The following is a 23205-nucleotide window of genomic DNA, read 5'->3' as shown; positions in this document are numbered from 1 at the left end:
CTGATGGTGTGCACTGATTTAGACTAAAGGGTATTTTTACCTAGACTGTGTGAAGGAGTTTACTGACATATGGGTTAGTGCAATTTGCATAATTTTCATACATGTAGGTATAAACTGATCATCTACCCAGGTGGGTGAATTGGCATCATTTTAATTATATCTCATGTTGTGAATACCTTCACAACGAGTTTCCCTGGTATTGCACTACCTCGAATAAGCACCAATCGAGAAGACTATTGTTACTTATTCTCAGTCGATACCACCACCACCACCACCACCACCACCCAGGCAGCACAGTTTCAAGACTTTTTGGCCTCTCTTTAGTGGGTGGGTGGGTGTCACTAACTGAAATACCAGGGCAGGTACCCTGGTATTTCAGTTAGTGTGTGTGTGTGTGTTATGGGGGTTTATCGGCGCATAAGCTGCTGTGGCTATAATGCGCCTATTCACATGAAAATGCTAAACACAAAATTTAAGCATAGCTAAAAACATAATTTAGGCATAACAGCTTGGTTGCGTTTACAGAGATATTTTAGAATTTATCATAAAGTCCAATTATTTTCAGATAAGAGAAAAACTCATTGATGTTTGCATCATCTCCAATAATATGTTGCAATGTCATTGGTTCTCGTAGATTTCTCAGGGAACACAGGACGGATGTTCTGTCCTGTTGATATTGAGGGCAGTCAATCAGAATATGTTTGACTGTTAAATTTTCTGAACAGTATGGACATTGAGGAGGATCTTCGCCTCTGAGCAGATGGAGGTGGGTCAGATATGTGTGTCCAATACGTGCCCGTGCAAGAACCACTTCTTCTCTTCGCACTGTTTTGGTGCTAGAGCGCCAATGCTTTGGATCCTGTTTCAACTGATAGAGTTTATTATTCTTTTGTGTGTGCCATAGCTCTTTCCACTTCGCGAAACCTGCTGTTCGTATGATGTGACAGTAGTCAGAGGCTGGAACCGGACTGGAGGTTAAATCAAAGGTTGACGGATTTTTAGCATTTTCATCAGCAAGTTCGTTACCCTTTATCCCCGAATGTGCTGGGATCCAGCAAAAGGTCACTGATTGATGACGTTCTTCAATTTGTAATAGGAGTCTTCCGATTTGATTTAACACAGGATGAGCCTTGTAGGAGGAGTTTTGCATTGCAGTTATTGAGCTGAGAGAGTCTGTGTATACAACATATTTTACAGATGGGTTGAGATTCAGGTTTTCTAAAGCTAATTTTATTGCATGAAGTTCTGTGGAGAAGCTGCTATACTCAGGTGGAAGGGCAGTTGAGATGATAGTAGAGGGAAATACTGCCGCTGCTCCAACGGCTGAATGTGATTTGGAGCCATCAGTATATATGGGCAAAAAATCAACGTATTTCTGAATATGGCTTGCATGGAGTTGTTTCATATTGAGTGTTGGTAGACGATTCTTTCCCCATTTGTCAAGATAAGTATCCAAATATAACTGAGGAGGCGGAATCCATGGCGGTTGGGAGTAATTCATTAAATGTTGCCTGTTGAAAATTTGAACGTTCCAACTCTGCATTAACTCAATGAGGCGTAAGCCTGCCGGTCTTATTTTACTGGGTTTATTTCTATAGAGATTTTGAAGAGGTGGATTAAAGAGGTATGGCTGAACAGGATGATGACCACAATTTTGTATTCGGGCTGCATACTTTAGAAGCAGCGTTTTTCTGCGGAGGTGAAGGGGGGGCTCATCAGCTTCGATGTACAAACTATGAGTAGGAGATGTCCTAAAAGCACCAAGTGCAATCTGCAATGCGCTATGCTGTATAGGATCCAGCCATCTCAATGTACTCTTACGGGCGGAATCATAAAGAGGAGCACCATAATCCAATCGGGATCTGATTTCAGTTAGTGACAACTCAGTTATGAAGCATAACTTAGTATTCTCCATTGGTGAAGCGTTACTTATTCAAGGCAGAACAATACCAGGGAAACTCATTGTGAAGGTGTTCACAATATGAGATATAATTAAAATGATGCCAATTCATCTATCTGAGTAGATGATCATTTTATACTTTCCCGCCGGGCTAGCCGGGTGGGTAAAGTGCCTGCCTGGCAACCCAAAGGTCGCGGGTTCGAATCCCTCCTTCGGCTTGGATAAAAGTACTGCAAAACCCTTGGGGGGTGCATTATGGCCACATAAGCTGATGCGCCAACAACTACGACAAAAAAAAAAAAAATATATATATATATATATATATATATATATATATATACTTTCCCGTATAAAAATGATGCAAATTGCACTAACTCGTGTCAGTAAACTCATTCACAGTCTAGGTAAAAATATCCTTCAGTCTAAATCAGTGCACACCATCAGGCATCTCTCATATTGTGGGTTATACTTCATAACTGGGTTGTCACTATTGCAACACCAGGGTACCTTCCCACCCACCGAAGAGAGGCCGAAAAACTTTGAAACTGTGACATCTGGTGGTGGTATTCACCAAGAAAAAGTAACAATAGTCTTATTCCATTAGGGAAGCGTTACTTATTCGAGGTAGTGCAATACCAGGGAAACTCATTGTGAAGATATTCACAATATGAGATATAATTAAAATTATTCCAATTCATCTATCAAATTGGAGAATGGTGTTAGGAGCAAGGTACTGTTGTGGATAGAGAGTGGTTATTAAACACTGCTCTACTGCTTTTAATCAACTAGCAGAGGTATTCTCATAGTTTTCTCACTTTATAATTTTACACATATGAAGAAATTTAAAGATTTAGCATTAGCATTAGTAAAGGCAAATGATGCAATAAAGCAATATTATATAGCATCAACCAAAAAAAAAAAAAAAAAAAAAATCTAATTTCACCCATCCACTGGCTCCAAATGTTTATCTAGTTCTGCCTTGGATCTATTTAAGCTATCAACTTCTACAACGACAGATGGAAGTTTGTTCCAGCAATCAACCACTCACTGGCTAAATGCAAACTTCCGCACATCTGTCCTACAACTGTCTTTCCTCAATTTGAATTTATGACCTCTTAGGCAATTATTCTGAGAAAGAGGAAGAATCCCACAGCATTGAGCATGCTCAAACTATTCAAGGCTTTGTACACCCCAATCAGATCACCTCGCAGGTGCATAGTCTCCGGACACCGTAATTTCCAAAACTTAAGCCTTTCTTCACAAGAGCAACCCTTTGTTCCGTTCAATAATCTTGTTGCCCTTCTCTGCACTCACTCCAGAAGCTCTACATACTTCTTAAAATGATGCCTGTATACAGTACTCACGGTGTGGCCTGACCATTGCCATATACAAGGCAATGGTCAGGCCTTGGGTACCTCCCCTGAGTCAAAGGAAGCTCTCATAATTATGGCTAAGGGTTTGCTTACTTCCTTTGCTGCCTCCTTTAATATAACTGGATAGATCCCATCCACCCCAGGTGCCGTTCTTGTGTTTATCTTCAACAATTTCTCCTCCACTTTACTCCCAGTTATTACAAGATTATCTAGCTTACTGCCAGAGTTGAATACACCTCTGGCATTCCCCTCGCTGAATAAGTCCTCATGTGTGAATGTCGATGCAAAATATTCATTTAGTTTGTTAGCTACCTGAGCAGGATCATCAACAGTTGAACCATCAATATCCAGTGGACCAATCTGATTCATCCCCTTCCTTCTAGAGTTTACATAAATAAAGAACTCTTTGCTGCTTTTCTTTGCATCGTTTACCAAAGATTTCTCGCAATCTGCCTTTGCTTGCCTAACCTCCTTTGTGACTTGGCTACAGACCAGCTTATATCTATCATAGGCTTCTGTGTCACCCATTAATTGATATGTATCCCATTCATTTTTCTTCTCTACTACATGTATCATTAGTTCATCTGACATCCATTTAGGCCTAAACCTTGAACAATATTTCTTAGTTGGTATGAAAAGGCTAGTAGCTTCCAAGATTAATTCTTTGAATGCTTCCCATTTTGAATTTGCTGTTGGAAACATCATCAGTTTGCTGTTTGAATTTGCTGTTGGTAACATCATCAGTTGGTCCCACCGTATAGAATTTAAATTTTGTCTCAGATCTCCGTAGTTGCCTTTACGAAAACAAAAACCTTTCTCTTTACTCCTGAACCTAGTTACCTCTTTGAGTAAATCCCACTTCAGCACACTGTGATCACTACCACCTAGTGGTTCCTTTATCTGCAGATTCTTAATGCATGAAGAATCACTACTGATAATTAAATCAAGAGTATTACTCCCTCTAGTTGCCTCCCGAAAATGCTGATAAAGAAAACAATCATCCAATAAATCCACAAAAGCCTTGCTAGTGTGTGAGTTGACCAACCCACAAATTCCAGTCAATATCTGGGAAATTAAAATCCGCCATTATAAAACTCTCTGATGTACTGGCCCACTCTATTTCCCTGTATAGTTTCTTATTATACTCATCAGTCATTAGGCCTATAGCACACTCCTACTCCTATGTATTTCTTAACTAACAGCATAACCCCTCCTCCCTTCCTGTCCTGTCCATCCTTCCTCTACACATTGTACTCCCCAAGTCTCTGATATCCCAACAATATCTGCCTTTGTTGTTTTGACACACACCTGAAATTCACCAAATTTATTTACCAAACTTCTATCATTGGTGTACATACAAGTATACATGCACCTGTAACTATTCTTAGCTACCCTAACACAGCCCATGTGTTTACTTGTATCGTAATGATTCCCAGCAGTCTCTGAAATCCCCTGCATCTTGTTTTCCAGGCTGCTGCTCCAGAAGAAGCAGTGCAAGAATCACTTTCACCTCTGCCAGCGACTACTGTTAATCTATTAGTCCGTATATCCACCCCCCAAGCTAGCACTTTTCCAACCCAACTAACACTGCCTCGATAGCATCGGCAAATATTCTTGCACCCTTTCTATTTAAGCGTCTAATTGAGAGTGATTAAATTTTAGGGAGAAAAAATACGGCATTAGCATTAGTAGAGGCATATGATGCCAGCAAGCAAGCTTATATAGCATCAGCTAAAAAAAAAAAAAAAAAAAAAAAACCCTTCCCATTTCAATCATCCATTCACTCCAAAAGTTTGTCTAGTTCAGCCTTGAATTTATTTATTGTCAACTTCCATAACAATAGATGGAAGTATGTTCCAGCAATCAGCTACCCACTGGCTAAAGGCAAATGTCAGCACATCTATTCTACAGCTGTCTTTCCTCAGTTTGAATTTATGTCCCCTCGGGTGTGGAATCTGAGCAAGAGGAAGAATCCCATCAGCATTGAGCTTACTTAAACCATTCAAGGCCTTATACACCTCAATCAGATCACCTCGCAGGTGCCTAATCTCCAGATGCTGCAATTTGTAGAACTTAAGCTTTTCTTTGTAAGGGAAACCCTTTGTTCTATTCACCAATCTCTTTGCCCTTCTCTGTACTTGTTCCAGCAGCTCTAAATCCTTCCTAAAATGAGGCCTCCAGACCTGTATGTAGTAGACGAGGGGTGGCTTGACCATTGCCTTATACAAGAGGGCAATCACTTCTTTATCCCTGCAACAAAAATTCCTATATAACATTGACAAGACCCCATGAGCTACAATTGCAGCCTTTTTGCACTGCTCAGAAAACTTCATATCTGACTGCACAATTATCCTCAGGTTTTTTTTCATTCTCAACTACCCTGAGTAGAGCACCACACAGTTGGTATTTTACTCTGGGATCACTGCTACCCATATGTAGCACTTTTCATTTGTCATTGTTAAACTTCAGTTGCCACCTCTCACCCCATCTGCTCAACTTTTCCATATCCTGTTACAGTAGTATGCTGTCCTTGCTGTCATTAACAGCCCTGCCAACCTTGTTTATCATCTGCAGACTTGGACATTAAGCCCTGTATACCTTTATCGCTATCATTGATAAATTAGCAATTTGCCCAGCACAGATCCCTGGGGGGGGGCACCACTAATAACATTAGTCCACAAAGAGCAGTGTCCATCGATTACCACTCTCTGCCTTTTACCACTCAACCATCCCTTTATCCATACAGCAACTTTCTCTTAATGCCAATACTGTTCCAACTTGTATAGTAGTCTTCCATAGTATGAACTAGAGCTGTAATGCTCATTTCGTTCTAAATTGATATCAATATTTGTAAATGAATAAGAGAAGTTTACCTCAGTATGATATGTAGAACACTTCTGTATGATACTCTCCAGAAATTAAAACGAAAAAAAAAAAAAAAAAAAATCAAAAATCTTGCATTACAGTAAAAAATAATTAAAAACACAATTGAACACAATTCAAAATCAATTTAACGCAATTAAAAATTAAATGAAAAATTAATTATAAGAATTTAATCAAAAAATTGCAAAACAATTTTCCTTCCTGAAGCTGACAATGCTTTTTGACCATATGTCGGGATCACAGGAATGAAAATTACCGAATAGGGGTGAGCATGAAACTTAAATAGGGATTATTTCTCTTCGCACATGTGCATAAAAGACCACGAATTGGAGATTAGATATGGTCGATGAACATTAAAAGAATTCTTATGTAATTAATTTCAACAGTTTTGGCAATTAATTGTCTCGTATAATTATGTTGGACACTAAGTATTTTGGCCTCGTTAAATAAAAAAGTGTGTTTTTCATTAACAGCATGAAAGGCTAATTCTGACGCTGCTGAACGAGAAGCCCAAACTGAGGCCACATGTTGATTAACATGAAAATTAAGAGGAAACCGCATAGAACCTTGATGAGTCAAGTCACAATCACTGCAAGAAATGTTATATACTGGGTCATTTATTTGTGTTGCGAATGAGGAAAGGACTGAGTGATTGTTCGGTGTAATTTCCGTATTGGCCTGGCCAAAATTTTAAATTCGGTATTTTTAAAGAATCTGTTAACATATGGGACAGAAATAAAGTTTTTTTTGATATTACTATTGTTGGTTGGTATAGTTTTTTGTATCCTTTCCGTAGCTTTTACCCTTATTCGGTTTATTGTAGCAAGGGGGTAACCCCTGTTTCAGAATCTACCGGTTAATATTTGTATTTCTGAGCCCAAAGCAGATTCAGTCATTGAATATTTATAGGCATTGAGAAATTGATTAAAGATAATAGATCTTTTGTAAGTGAACGAGTGATGGCTGTTATAATGCAGAAGCATGCCCATGTTTGTAGGTTTATGATAGATGTTAAATTGGATTTTATTCGCTTCCCAAATAAGTGTGAAATTTAGAAAATTTAATGACTTAATATCCGTATTTTCCTTTTCCAACGTAAATTCGAGTCTTGAATGAATATTATTAAATGAATATAAAATGCCTTGGAGAGTGCTACTATAAGTAATAACTAGAACATTGTCTAAATACCTCCCGTAATATGTGATATGGGGTAGAAAAGGTGTCAGATGCATATGCTCAATTGTTGAGAGATAGACCCCTGATATTAAGCCACTCAGGCTCAATCCCATTGGCAAACAAAAAATGTGTATACTTTGTCTCGAAAGGTGATATAGTTGGCTTCAACTAAGAGTTTAATTAAGTGAAGAATTTCCTTAATAGGAAGCTTCATATAATTAATCAGTAAAGAGTTATTATTTAACATATCCCAAAGAATATCTAATGTGTATTCAATGTTTAGATTCATACATAATGAGGTAGCATCTAGTGAGAATAAGTTATCATTATCACCTAGTGTACAGTTCTTAAGGTTATTAAATAATGTATTGCAGTTTTTAATCCCAAATTGTATCACCTGTCTAAAGGGTTTTGTAATTCTATATACATGTGTGGCCAAGGATGAAAATGCTGAGTTTCTGTAGGAAACAATAGGCTGAATAGGAAATCCGGTCTTGTTTAATTTTACCTGACCGAAAAGTGCAGGAATATTCAATGTTCTGGCCTTCAATTCCTTTAACTGAGCCAGTAATGAAGTCATTTTTTCGATATGTGGTTAACGTTTTATTGTATTGATTGACCAAATTGGTAAATGGTGCCGGGTCTACTTCAAGATAAGTGGATACTTATCCACTACCTCAGGCCACAATGTGTGCCAAACTGGCATGCAGAGCAGCTCCAGTGATATGCAGCATCTGACATAGCCAGTGTAGTTGTCAAACAGGAGTCCCATCAAAAATCTGTGGGATGAAAACATTCTTGAGTGTGCATCCAAGATATGCATGCTTCCAGTGAATCTGATGTACTTAAAGATCATTCTGAATCAGCAAAATGAATATCTCTTTTTGTCCTGTTAAGCAGGACTGCATTTGTTAGTCCACAAAAGTGGACTAACAAGCCATTAGGTATGTTCTCTTTGGTATGTATTTTTTATATAAGTCATCCAAATTATTCACCATCTATTCATAAATGGTGCCATTTTAATTTACATATTGAGACTGTTTGTGTCAAAAATTTGTAAAATATTTATTCCAGCTTACTAATAAATCTAATTTAAAACTTATAATATTATATTATTATTATTTGGTTTTCAGGAGCATTAGCAACTAAGGCCATATTGCTCCGGGGATATGCGGTGGTCATTCCCTGATCTTTCTGCATCCTTCGTATTTGGTGGTCACGGGCTCGAACCCCGGTCTAATCAAGAAGCGTGTGCTACGCACTGCTGCTCCTGCCCACCTGGTTATGGAGGCGCCCTTATAACATGCAAAAGTGTATTTTCTTTATGCAAGAAAGACAGTACTGTATGTGGCAGTATCACTTAGTAGTATTGCCACATACAGTACTGTCTTTCTCAAATCAAATCTAAACTTTGTAATTGTTTTATGTTGCAAAACTTTAATCTGCCTCCTCCACAATTTGACAACATCTGTGAAGATCTAACAGCTTCCACAGCTGGTAATATTCCTGCATGGGCAATATATTTCCCACCAGAGGCAATCATGTACTACATGACTTCTGTCTCCAATATGTTCAAAAGAAATATCACTGAATCTGATTTTGTAATTAATACAGAGTACCATCCAATCATAGTGAATGCTCCACTGCTCATCCATATAGCACACATCAAAATAAACCAAACCAAACTAAAACTATTTATTCTTTCATAAGAGAAGGTTACTTTCTTATTGAAACTGTTCCTGTTTACCTTAGCCAATCATTATTTTTCTTCAACCTCTGGATATCTCTCATTGCAAAACTTTCCTCTGTATCTTTCATATCATCTCATAAAACAAACTTGGAGAACCTCTCATCTCATGTATAGCTTAATACATAAGCCAACAGTTATATATAGTGCAGCTCTGCCAAACCTGATTTACAAAGAGAAAATACAATAGCAAAATTTAAAAATAAATTGATATTTTGATTTACATTAATCATGTAATTTCAACAGAAAACTGTATTTTATATAGACATATTTCGAAAATCAATCACTGGATCTTAGCAAATTGTTGCATTACATGACTCCTCCGGTTGATGTTTTTCACTACTATCTAATATTCATCCTTGAAAAGTCCTATAAAAAGTTTATGTTCTAGGCCAAGTTATGTGCATTAACCTTTAAAAAAAAGGTCAATGTTTTTACAAGCCCTTTAGGTCTTGCAAATCCAAAGTGATATTTATAAAACTTTATCCTCGGAATCCTATTATCATTATTATATGTAGAGATATTCATATTAAAATGGCATAAAATTCAGTAGTGATTCTTCATGCATTAAGAATCTGCAGATAAAGGAACCACTAGGTGGCAATGATCACAGTGTGCTGAAGTGGGATTTACTCAAGGAGATAACTACCATCAGAGGTAAAGGCAAGAGTTTTTGCTTTCGTAAAGGCGACTATGATGGTCTGAGACAGTATTTAAATTCTATACAGTGGGACCAACTGATGATGTTACCAACAGCAAATTCAAAATGGGAAGCATTCAAGGAACTAATCTTGGAAGCTACCAGGCTTTACATACCAACCAAGAAATATTGTTCAAGGTTCAGGCCTAAATGGTTGTCAGATGAACTAATGAGACATATGGCAGAGAAGAAAAATGCATGGGATACATGCAAATTAATGGGTGACATGGAAGCCTATGATAGATATAAGTTGGTCTCTAACCAAGTCACAAAGGAGATTAGGCAGGCAAAGGCAGATTATGAGAAATCCTTGGCAAAGGATGCAAAGAAAAACAGAAAAGAGTTCTTTACCAATTTAAACTCAAGAAGGAAAGGGATGAATCAGATTGGTCCACTGGATGTTGATGGTTCAACAGTTGAGGATCCTGCTCAGGTGGCTAACAATCTAAACAAGTATTTTGCATCTACACATGAGGAGTTATTCAGGAAGGGGAATGTCATAGGTGAAGTAAACATTGGCAGTGAGCTAGATGATTTTCTAATAACTGAGAGGAAAGTGGAGGAGAAATTGTTGAGGATAAACATAAAAAAGGCACCCGGGGTGGATGGGATCTATCCAGTTATATTAAAGGAGGCAGCAAAGGAAGTAAGCAAACCCCTAGCCATAATTATGAGAACTTCTTTGGACTCAGGGGAGGTACCCATAGACTGGAGATGTGCAAATGTAACCCCAATTCACAAAGGAGGATCAAAGGCTGACACAAGTAATTATAGACCTGTTAGTTTAACTTCGGTTCCAGGAAAATTAATGGAGGCACTGGTTAAAGAAGCACTGCAGGATCATCTAGACAAGACTTCAGTTATAGCTCAGACACAGCATGGTTTTGTTAAGGGCAGGTCTTGTCTGACCAATTTGATTGGATACTATGATGTAGTCACAAAAGAACTGGATGCAGGGAATAACTTTGATATTATATATTTGGATCTTAGAAAGGCTTTTGATACTGTTGCGCATGGAAGACTGCTGCACAAATTGGAGCAGTGTGGCATTGGAGGCAAATTGCTGCTATGGATAAAGGGATGGTTGAGTGGCAGAAGACAGAGAGTGGTAATCAATGGACACTGCTCAACGTGGACTAATGTTATTAGTGGAGTTCCTCAGGGTTCAGTGTTGGGTCCATTGTTGTTTTCTGTATTTATAAATGATATTGATGATGGTATATCAAGCTTAATGTCCAAGTTTGCAGACGATACAAAGATTGGCAGGGTTGTTAAGGACACTACTGATGCTATGCTGCTGCAACAGGATCTGGAAAGGTTGAGCAGATGGGCTGAGAGGTGTCAAATGAAGTTTAACATTGACAAATGTAAAGTACTACATATGGGAAACAGTAACCCCAGATCAACGTATCAACTCTGTGGTACTACGCTGACAGTGGTAGAGAATGAAAAGGACCTGGGGGTAATTGTGCAGGCAGATATGAAGTTCTCTGAGCAGTGCAGACGAGCTGCAAGAGTAGCTCATGGTGTCTTGTCAATGATATACAGGAATTTTTCTAGCAGGGATACGGATGTGATTATTCCCTTGTATAAGGCATTGGTCAGGCCACACCTTGAGTACTGTATACAGGTCTGGAGGCCTCATTTCATGAAGGATATAGAGCTGCTGGAACGAGTACAGAGAAGGGCAACAAGATTAGTGAATGGAACAAAGGGTTGCTCTTACGAAGAAAGGCTTAAGTTTTGCAAATTACAGAGTCTGGAGACTAGGCATCGGCGAGGTGATCTGATAGAGGTGTATAAGGCTTTGAATGGCTTGAGCATGCTCAATGCCGATGGGATTCTTCCTCTTGCTCAGAATAATCACCTGAGAGGGCATAAATTCAAATTGAGGAAGGACGGATGTCGGATAGATGTGCGGAAATTTGCCTTTAGCCAGCGGGTAGTTGGTTGGTGGAACAGACTTCCATCACTTGTTGTTGAAGTTGATAGCCTAAACAAATTTAAGGCTCAGCCGGACAGGTATTTCGAACGAACGGAGGGGTGAAATGGGAGTAGTGGTTGTGTGTTTTTTTTTTTTTTTTGGCTGATGCTGAATAAGCTTGCTTTCTTGCATCATATGCCTCTAGTAATGCTAATGCTAATAAGTAGAGATATTCATATTAAAATGGCATATTGATGCAAGTAAGCACAAAAAAGAAACCTCTTTATTCCCATTGTTAAAAGGTCTGTTCAATTCTGTCTAAAATATGCTGTTCAAACCCAAAGGTGAACTTCATAAGATCTGTTTTGCTTTTGCCACTTAATATTTTTTCAGTTGTACCCATTAGTTCTTGTCTCACTCACTCACCAGTGACAATTTTCCTCTCCCAATCATTTTTACTTGTTCCACCAGGGTGTTATACACCTCAATCAAATCCCTCCTCATATGCTGTCTAGTTGCTAAGCTCTGCAGACCACATCATTTAAGCTGTTTCTCATAAGGATAATGCTCAGTACTTTTTGCCAATCTAGTGTTAAATTAAATAATATTTGCACCAACCACCTACCTTCTCCAGAATATCTATATTTTTCTTTAGATGTAGCCTTGATTTGAATACAATATTCCAGGTATGGTTGCACCCATAGGGGCAAGAATAATCCCCGAAAATTTAACAAGAGGCTCACACAACCCATTCCAGCATGCTTCTGCTTACAATCAGTCGAAATCCTTTTAAAGCATATAGCCTGTTCTGATAGTTAACCTTCTCAATTTTATGTCGTCATCAAACTTTGAAAGCTTATTCGCTCATCAATTTTTAGGAAGATTAGGAAAAGAGTTTCAATCAGTGGTCTCTGACAAAGTACACTTTCTACTCCAGTCCACTCTGTGGGATACTTGTATATGACCACCCTCTGTCTCCTGTTCACTTACTGAATGACAGAGCATTTACTATGAATAATTTTATGAACAGAATTTATAAGCAGATCTCAATTGAGATTCCTCACAGAGGAACTTTATATGGCTTACTATTTTTAGCAACTCCTCAACCTTACACAAAACAGACCATCAAAACTCATTTAGGGATACTCATATCTAGAGTATTACTTTTTTAATAACAGATTATTTCTCCATCTCTTATTCCCTTACAATACTCTCTGTACCTGTTTTCCATTTCTCATTGGTTCCTCTTCCCTTATTCTCTTCCTTCACCCTCGTAATTGTTCTGTAAATAATGTAAATTCAAACTAAGGGATACTGTTCAAAGTCAGGACTTAATGGATGTCAGATTAACTTATTAGCATTAGCAAAGGTACATGATGCAAGAAAGCAAGCTTATACAGCATCAGCCAAAAAAAAAAAAAAAACCATTTCACCAATCCATTTGCTCCAAATGTTTGTCCACTTCTTCCTTGAATTTAAACTATCAACTTCTTGTATTTAAACTATCCACTTCTTCCTTGAATTTAAACTATCCACTTCCACAACAGATGGAAGTCTGTTCCAGCAATCAATTACCCTCTGGCTAAAGGGAAATTTCCACACATCTATTCGACAACTGGCTTTTCTCAATTTTAGTTTATTGCCCCTCAGGTTATGATACTGATGAAGTCATAACATGCATAAATGTATAAGTTTGCAGCTGATACAAATGTTTGCAGGGTGGTTAATGACAGAAATTAAGGCATGCTGCTGCAACAAGATCTAGAAAAATTAGACATATGGGCTGAGATGTGGCAATTGAAGTTTAATACTAACAAATAAGTTAAATGAATCTGATGAATTTGAAGTGCTGGTCAAGACATCAAAAGGGATATCAGAGACGTGTCACACAGGTATAAGCAATGCAGAATTGGAATTCAAGGAGTGTGTACAGAAAGGATAGGAAGGGAGAAGGGGTTATGCTGTTTAGTTAAGAAACACAAAATCTAAGACAGTGCATCCAGTTGACATTGGTGAACAGTGCAATGTTGAGTCACTTTGGTGTGAAATAAGCACTGGAAAAGCAAAATTTAGGGTAAGAGTATGTTATAAGCCTAACAACTGTAATGAGTACAATGAATGTTATAAGCCTAACAACTGTAATGAGTACAATGAATGTTATAAGCCTAACAACTGTAATGAGTACAATGAATGTTATAAGCCTAACAACTGTAATGAGTACAATGAACAACTATACAGAGAAATAGAATGAGCAGTAAATCAGAATATCTTATAATGGGAAATTTTAACTTCCCAGATATTGACTGTAACTTGTGGATTGGTCACTCACACACTAGCAAAAGTTTTGTGGATTTACTGGATGATTGTTTTCTATAGCAGCATATTCAAGAGGCAACCAGAGGGAGTAATACTCTTGATCTTCAGCAGTGATTATTCATACATTAAGAATTTGAAGATAAAGGAAACACTAGGTGGCAGTGATCACAGTGTACTGATGTGGGATTTAGTTACTGGTGTAACTACCATCGGGGTAAAGAGAACAGTTTTTGCTTTTGTATAGGTAACAACAGTGGTCTCAGATTTTTAAAATTCTATACAGTGGGACAAACGGACGATACCAACAGCAAATTCTAAATATGAAGCATTCAATGAATTAACCTTGGAAGCTACTAGGCTTTTCATACCAACTAAGAAATGCTGTTCAAGGTTTAGGCCCAATTGGATGTCAGAAGAACTAATGGGACTCGTGGCATAGAAGAAAAATGCATGGCATGCATATAAATGATCAGGTGACCCAGAAGATGCTATAAGAAATCTTAGCAAACGATGAAAAGAAAAACAGCAAAGACTTCTTATATAAACTCTAGAAGGAAGGGGATGAATCAGATTGGTACACTTGATATTGATCATCTGACTGTTGATAATTCTGCTCAGCTCTCTGAGCAGATACTGTATTTTTCATCTACTGTATTTTTCATCTACTGTCACACATGAGCAATTATGTAGGGAAGTGGAGGACAGCAGCTTATTAAACTGGAATAGGGAGCTAAATGATTTTGTTATAATTGAGAGCAAAGTGGAGGAGAAATTGTTGACGTTAAACGTAAGAAAGGCACACATGGGATGGATGGGATCTATCCATTTATATTGAAGGAGGCAGCAGAGGAAGTAAGCAAACCCTTATCCATAATTATGAGAGCATCCTTGGATGCACGGGGAGTTCCCTCAGATTTGAGATGTGCAAATATATCTCCATTTCACAAAGAGGGTCAAATGGTGACAAGAATAATTACAGACCTGTTAGTTTAACATCTGTTCCAGGGAAAATAATGGAGTCTATGGTTCAAGAAGCACTGCAGGATCATTTAGACAAGGCTCCAGTAATAATTCAGACATAGCATGGTTTTTTTTAAGGGGAAGTCTTGTCTGACCAATTTGATTGGATACTATGATGTGGTCACAAAGGAACCGGATGTAAAAAGTAAACTTAATATCATATACTTGGATTTCATATGCAACTGTATCAGGAAATCTGATACAGTTGCATATATCGAAGACTGCTGTACAGATTAGAGCAGTATGGCATTAAGGGCAAGTTGCTACAATGGATAAAAGGATGGTTTAGTGGGAGAAGGCAGAGAATAGTAATCAGTGGACACTGCTCTTTGCGGACTAATGTTATTAGTGGAGTCCTCCGGGGTTCAGTGCTGGTCCCATTTTTGTTTTGTAAGTTTATCAATGATATTGACGAAGGTATATCGTGCTTAATGTTCAAGTTTGCAGGTTTGTTAATGACAGTATACTACTACAACAGGATTGAGAAAAGTTGCGCAGATGGGCTGATAAGTGGCAACTGAAGTTTAACATTGACAAATGCAAAGTACTGCATATGGGTAACAGTAATCCCAGATAAATGTACCAACTGACTGGTGTTACACTTAGTGTAGTGGAGAATGAAAAAGATCTGGGGGTAAAAATTCAGTCAGATATGAGGTTTTTTGAGCAATGCAGACAGGCTGCCAGAGCAGGCCATGGGGTCATGTTAATGATATACAGGAATGTTGCTATCAGGGAAGGAAGGGGGGTGATTATCCCCTGGTATAAGGCCATGGTCAGGCCACACCTTCAGTACTACATACAGATCTGGATGCCTTATTTTAGGAAGGATTTAGAGTTGCTAGAATGAGTACAGAGAAGGGAACAAAGGGGTGATCTTAACAAGAAATTCTTAAGTTCTGCAAATTGTAGCATCTGTAGACTAGGCACCTGCGAGGTGATCTGATTGAGGTGTATAAGGCATTTAATGGTTTGAGCAGGTGATGGTATTCTTCCTCTGGCTCAGATTATGAAACTGAGGGAGCATAAACTCAAATTAAGGAAAGACAGTTGTAGAATAGATGTGAGGAAATTTGCCTCTAGCCACCAGGTAGTTGATTGCTGGAACAAATTTCCATCCTTCATTGTGGAAGTTGTCGTTGTCATTGTAGCTTGAATAAATTCAAGGAAGAACTGGACAGACAAATGTTTGAAGTGAATGGATGGGTTAAATGAGAAGGATTTTTTTTTTTTTTTTTTGGCTGGTGCCATGTAAGCTTACTTCCTTATACCATATGTCTCTGCTAATTATAAATTCAAGGTATTTCATATAATTAGCAGTAATCCCACATTAGCATACCAACTGTGTAGTTACTACAATCAGGGTGGTGGAGAATGAAAAAGACCTGGGGATAACTAGGCAATCAGATATAAAGTTCTCTGAGCAGACAGTCTGCCAGGACAGTTCATAGGGCTTTGTCAATGATATATAGGAATTTTTCCAGTAAGGATAAGAAGGATTATCCCTTTTTATAAGGCAATGGTTAGGCCACACCTTTTTTGCTGCATACAGGTCTGAAAAACTTATTTTACGCAGGATGTGAATCTGTTGGAATGAGTGCAGAGAAAAGCAAGAAGATTAGTGAGGGGAACAAAAAAGGTACTCTTACCAAGAGTGACAATTTCTGCAAACCAGGGCACCCTAGTTTGCAGAAATTAAGTCGTCCTTCCTCTTGGTCAGGCCACATATGAAAAGGCATATATTTAAATTTAAGAATAACGGTTACAGGATGTATGTGCAGAAATTTTCCTTCAGCCATCCTGGTAGTTGATTGTTGTAACACACTTCCATCTGATGTGGAAGTGGGTATTTTCATTAAATTTAAGATAAAATTTGAGTGTGTGTGTGGAAGGTGTTGTTGTGTTTTATTTTTCTGTATAACCTACTTCCTTGAATCATTTACTAATTCAAATACTAAAAAGAAAATAGTAAATGAGATGATTGTGAAGTTTATGCTTACCAGGCATAAATATTCAAGAATAAATGCACAGAATAGAATATGAAAAAAAAATTGACAGTTTTTACAGGATACAAATATACTTTGTGTATCTACTGTACAATATCAATGGAAAATTCCTAATTATAATAATGTGTTGATTGGACCATAGATTAAGAGTTGTAATCTGTACCTCTTGTTGTTATTTGACAGAGAAGAAATATACAGGGTATCTGAAAAGTCTGGAACCAATGGTAAAAATATGTTTTTATTTACAGGTGAAAAATGGCATTAACAGTGTGTGAAAGGGTGGAGATAGTCCTTCTTAGTGGTCATTGGGGATGGACCCAGAAGGAAGTGGTGGACGAGTTTAATGCTAGACATCTTGAAAGGAATCCAATAATGCACAGCACAGTTGAGAAACTGGTGAAGAAATTTAGAGAGACTGGATCTCTCACCAACAACCTCGATGTAGTTGCCCTTCTGTAAGTGAATATATTTATATTTAGTTTTTAGGAGCATTAGCAGCTAAGGCCATATTGCTCCGGAGATATGCAGTGGTCATTCCCTGACCTTTCCGCATCATCCGTATTAGGTGGTCATGGGTTCGAACCCCAGTCTAATCAAGAAGCATGTGCTACGCACTGCCGCTCCTGCCTATCTGGCTACGGAGACACCTTCTGTAAGTGAAGACACTAGAATTGGAGTGATTGCTAAGTTTCATACCAGCCCACAGAAATCCATCAGATGGATCAGTTCTGAAATTGGAGTGCCCAAGAGCACAGTGCATGACATCAAATCCTGCATCATTTGACTGAGGATGATCCTGATCAACGACTCAAAATGTGTGAATGGTTTCTGCACCAAATTGAAGTAGATGAGAGTTTCTTTGAAGGTGTAATGTTCTCTGACAAGTCAAACTTTTATGTAAATGAAGACATGAATAAGCAGAATTTCAGATAAAGGTTGAACGAAAACCCTCATTGGTTCTCTGGTAGCAAGGAACAAGGGGCAGACAGATTAATGGTGTGGCATGGGATACACGTTGGACTGTTTTTCGAAAAAACAGTGGATGGCAAAAAATACCTGAAAATGTTGGGTAATGAAATGGTAATGGAACTTGATTTAATTGGGGAACAACCTAAATGGTTCATGCAAGATGGAGCTCCTCTGCATTTTCGCAATTGGAGTGCATCATTGGCTCAATGACATGTTTCCTCATCATCAGTGGATTGGGAGGAGAGGACCAGTGGAGTGGGCATCACGATCACCTAACCTTAACCCGCTGTACTTTGCATTTTGAGGATTCTTGAAGGCACAGGTTTACAATCCGAGACCTTCATCATCTTAGGGAGAGAATTACCAAGGCTTGTGCTGCTGCTGTCAATCTCAATATGCCAAGAAGAATCCAAACAAACATAATATACTGGCTGAGAAAATGTATGGCGAGTCAGGGTGGACACGCTGAACACATATTGTAAATGAGAATAAGCATATGAAGTGAAAATCCCATTGGTTCCAGACTTTTCCAACACCCTGTAGAAAATAAAAGTGGTGTTTCATCTTATTTTTTTGGTTTGATACTTTTATTATTTCTCTATTTAGAAGTTGCATAATTTAAGTCTTATGTTGTCTATTGACAGATGTCCCATGCCTCAGCAACTGCGCTATGTCGAAGTATGAAACTAGCCTGTGAACTCTATCCTTCTAGGCATATAGCACTTTGTCTTGATCCATATTGTGGTCTTGGATTCGCATTATGGTGTTTAAATAGGTAAGCGCCGTACTATGAATTTAAATTTTACGTCATAACCAAAAGTTATTACAAACTAAGAAAGCCATTTTATTGTATTTCAGTTCTTTTTAGGATTTATTCCATTATTACAATGGTTCTCCTCAACCTAACATTGAAAAGTCATTCCTTTATTCTTTTTTTTTTTTTTCATTTTCTTCTATTTTCCCAATCTCTGTCCACCAGTCCCCTTCTATTCATAGCTGCTCTCACACCCTCTATCCACGTCCTTCTTGGTCTTCCTCTCTTTTTCCTTCTCCATGGCTCCTCTGGGCAATCTGTCATCCTCCATTCTCTTCATATGGCCAAACCACTCCAATCTTTTTTCCTCTATTTTTATCAATGATTGTTTTTTTGCACATTCATTGTATTCCTTATCACGTCATTTCTAAATTTTTCAGTTGTAGACTTTCTTGCTAATCTTCGCTATAAATCCATCTTAACAGCCAATAGTTTATTTTTTGTCTTTCATTTAAGGTCCAAGTCTCACATCCATATAATAAAACACTTTGTAATGTTGCAATATATATTCGATGTTTACTTTTGTTAATAATATTTTTATTCCAAAGCACAGATTTGAGCATTCCTATGACCTTTCTGCCTTCACCCAATCTTCTCTCAATTTCCTGCACAGATGATCCATCAGCCTGAATAACTGCACCCAAAACTTTACATAAGTTTTTTCCCGGCCGGTATAAACTTAAAAAAATTGTGGAAATACATTTTGCCTCCTGTAGGAATAAATGGAGGTATTGTGAAAACATTGAAGTGTGAACCTGTAACACATTGTTGTTTTTTTTTTGTAAATCGTTCCAAGATCTTGGAAGTTGAAATTTTTGCTATATAACTAAGCTATTTATCTCTCTTTAAAAGGTCATTTTTATAATGGAAATTGCACTACATTTCATTGTTATCATATGTTCCATTATAAAAATCAGTTTTGAACAGCTTTGTTGATATTTTTCTAAAGAATATTTCTGGAGGTCATGACCACAAAACAATAAAAACACTTTGCACTTTCTGGTTTATTGGGCTTTTCTGTTAGTGCAATCTATTATAAACAGGTAGTAAACTCGATCTTACTGCATTTGCAATAATTGCGATAACTGGAATTTTGTGGGTTTTTACGTTATTATGGTGAAACGTGTTCCCCTTCACTGAAATATTTAATCATATAAGAAACATAAATAAATTTTCAGAATCTTCTCTTCATTCCTGTTTACTTATTACAATGAGAAGGGAAAGTGACCAACGGAAAGTGCAAGTGGTGGCAGTGCTAGGAAATGAAATTAAGGTGAAAATGATTAAGAAGTAAGAAGCAGGACAAAGTTTGTCATCTATTGCATGGGAATTAGGTCTCGCTGCTTCAATAGTGAATACTATTTTAAAGGACAGTGCATGTATAAAAGACATATTAAAGGACCATCGCATTTAAGATCAACAGTGATCACAAGACGAGTTCAGGCGCTATATCGAAGATGAGAAAGCTATTAATAATATGGATGGAAAATCAGATTCAGAAGCGAGTGCCCCTGAGTCTAATGACCATTCAAGCAAAAGCAACAAGTATTTATAAAGATATTGTACTTTTAAGCTGGAGATGTTTACTTTTAAGCTGGACATCCTTACTTCGATTCATGTACTGTCTTATTAAAATTTACTATCAGTCCTCATGTTTTATATTCTTCTAATAACTTTCTGCCCATGTAATTTGCATCATCATTGTCCTGTGCTACCACAACTTAGTCATTGCAAACAGTAGATTATAAAGGTACTTATTTTGACTAAAGAGAATACCCGTCGAACCGCACTTCTATGACCATGGTCTTAGAAGAACTTTCAGGTATAGCTTAAACAAAATAGGTGGCAAACAGTATCCTTGAAGTAGTCCTTTTGGAGTTTTAAATTTTCTTGGTAATTTTGATATAGCATGTATTGTTCTTCTAGATTCTTCTAATTATATCAATTAATGGCTGGCTTATTAACATTTTCCATAGCCTTCTACAGAAGATTTCTTGGCACATTGTCATAACCTTTCTCTAAGTCTATGAACAGCATATCTACATCTTGGTTTATAGCCTGACATTTTTCCAGAATTTGCTTAACAGTGAAGAAATGGTCTATATATGTGCATCCAGTTGAAAAGCCATACTGTTCCTCAGAAATTATAATCTCTTGTTCCAGTTTTGATTTTATCACTTTCCCAAACAGTTCAGCAATAGAGATCATAATGCAAATTCCTCTATAGATGGAGCATCTTCTGTCACCTTTCTTAAAAATTGATGTAATGTATCCAATTGTCATCTCATCTGGTATTTCGTCGCCATCACATAATTTGTTGTGCAGTTGAGTTGGTAGATTTATAACTTTTTGACCTCCATATTTAAGCAACTCCATGTTAATTCCACCTGGACCAGGTGCTTTTCCATTTTTTTCCATTTTTGTTGCCAGTTCCACTTCCTTAATTCTGATGTTCAATCCTCTTTTCATGACAACTATCTGTTTCGGTTCCTCTAAATTCCTCTCTTCCTTCATTCAATAGCTGTTCATAATAATTGACCCATTCCTCCAGACCTATCATTTCCAGTCTAGCATTTTGCTTATGAGGTTTCCTTAAACTCTTCAATACTTTCTATGCCTCTGCAGATCCTGTACATCCCAGTTTGCTGTTCCCCTCAGCACATGCTCTATCTCAGGACTCATTCTGTACCAAGACTTCCACTTTCACTTCCTTATTTTTTTCTTTATATTTTCTGTGAACTTCACTTTTTGAGTTCAGCCATCTTTGGTGTGCTTCCTTTTTTTTCCTTTATTAATTCTTTAATTTCTATGTTCGGCCAATCATTTTGTTTCATCTTTTGAGATTTTCCTATTGCCTCTCCAGAAATTTTCTTCACTGTTTCCTTTAGGTATTCATATATATATATATATATATATATATATATGTCTTTTGCACTCTCCCCGTAGATTCATCTAATTCTTGGTCTAATCTTTGTTGATACAAACCCCTAATGCTCTTATCTTTTAGTGAGTCCACACTGAATCTTTCAGTGTCAGGTTGTTCATTCCTCTCAAAGTCTTTTTTCCTTTTCTCCTTCCTTTTTTTGGCACACCCATGGGAATGACAACGTAATCTTCACCAAAAAGTGATCAGAACCACAATTTGTTCCTCTCTGTGATTTAACATGACAGACAAAATTTGTGCTTTGTTGTTTAGTGATCACATAATCAATTATTGATTTTGGTTCCTTTATTTTTGGAACCATGTGAACTTATTAATATTTCTATGTTGGAAGAAGGTGATACTAATCCTCAGCTTATATTGAGAGCAAAGTTCTATCAGTCTCTCTCCGTTATCATTCTTTACATTTTCTCCATGTCTTCCCACCACTTCATTGTCCGCAGCTTGACCCACTGTGGAGTTCAAATCCCCCATTACGACTATCTCTCTGTAACATGGAATTGCTTCTATTACTTGTCAGGTTTTTCCAGAAATTTTCTTTAATATCTGTAGGATTGTTATTTGGTTTTTTTAGGAGCATTAGCAACTAAGGCCATATTGCTCCGGGGATATGCAGTGGTCATTCCGTGACCTTTCCGCATCCTCCGTATTTGGTGGTCATGGGCTCGAACCCCGGTCTAATCAAGAAGCGTGTGCTCCTGCCCACCTGGTTATGGAGGTGCCTAATATCTATAGGAGTCTCGTTATTAGGAGCGTATACCCCAATAATAGTAATTTCTCTTCCATATATTTTAATTTCAAGTGTCATGATTTGCTCATCAATAGAACTCCATTTTTCAATAAACTTTCTGAGATTCTTGTGAATAACTACCACTCCTGACTTAGCTCTGACAAAATGTTGGTCGACGCCAGGCCAAAAAAAATGTATTCTCCAGTCATCTCTTCACCTCTCCCTTTCTTCTTTGTTTCAGTTAAGACCGCCACATCCAATTTATATTTTCCCAATTACAATAAAATTTCATCCTGTTTTGTACTAATTCCTTGTTCATTCCAGCAGCTAAAATTCATAAACCTTTTCCATTTTCCAATTCCCTTCCTAATTTTTCTCTGTTAGGTCTTTTAGCATTGAAAGGATGTTTTATGATGAATAGGGAGCTGGCCCACTAAAAAGTAGCTCCATTATTAAAGCTTTAATACAAAATTGAACATCATAAATGTTTTTTTACTATGAAAAAATTATGTATATTATTTTGAATATTAGAAAATTTGTGTCGAGTTTTTGTTTATTGTGATTCACAACATAAAGGTATTCATACCTGTAATACCAAAGATGTGTTAAGGTTTGGGAAAGTGGAAGTAAGCGTTGATGTAATTTCGAATTTCTTTCGATTTTAATTTTTAGAAAATAGAAAATGTCTTTAATTTTTAAACAAAAG

General features: G+C 37.4%; 1 protein-coding gene across 2 annotated transcripts in view; it reads left to right on the top strand.

Annotated features, from left to right (window-relative positions):
- LOC150087127 (disco-interacting protein 2-like) overlaps positions 1-23205 on the top strand; it is a 1128863-nt gene that overhangs the window by 880259 nt on the left and 225399 nt on the right. For both annotated transcript variants that reach the window (XM_090372979.1, XM_090372978.1), the window contains exon 33: positions 18659-18789. In XM_090372979.1, the coding sequence (XP_090229105.1) occupies positions 18659-18789 (131 nt within the window). The remainder of the gene's footprint in view (positions 1-18658; positions 18790-23205) is intronic.

This window comes from Mastigoproctus giganteus, chromosome 4 (genome assembly GCF_048544385.1).
Source record: "Mastigoproctus giganteus isolate SK-2022 chromosome 4, ASM4854438v1, whole genome shotgun sequence".
Classification (NCBI taxonomy): Eukaryota; Metazoa; Arthropoda; class Arachnida; order Uropygi; family Thelyphonidae; genus Mastigoproctus; species Mastigoproctus giganteus.
Note: the sequence above shows the minus strand (reverse complement) of the source record. Positions and strands in the feature narration are given on the sequence as shown.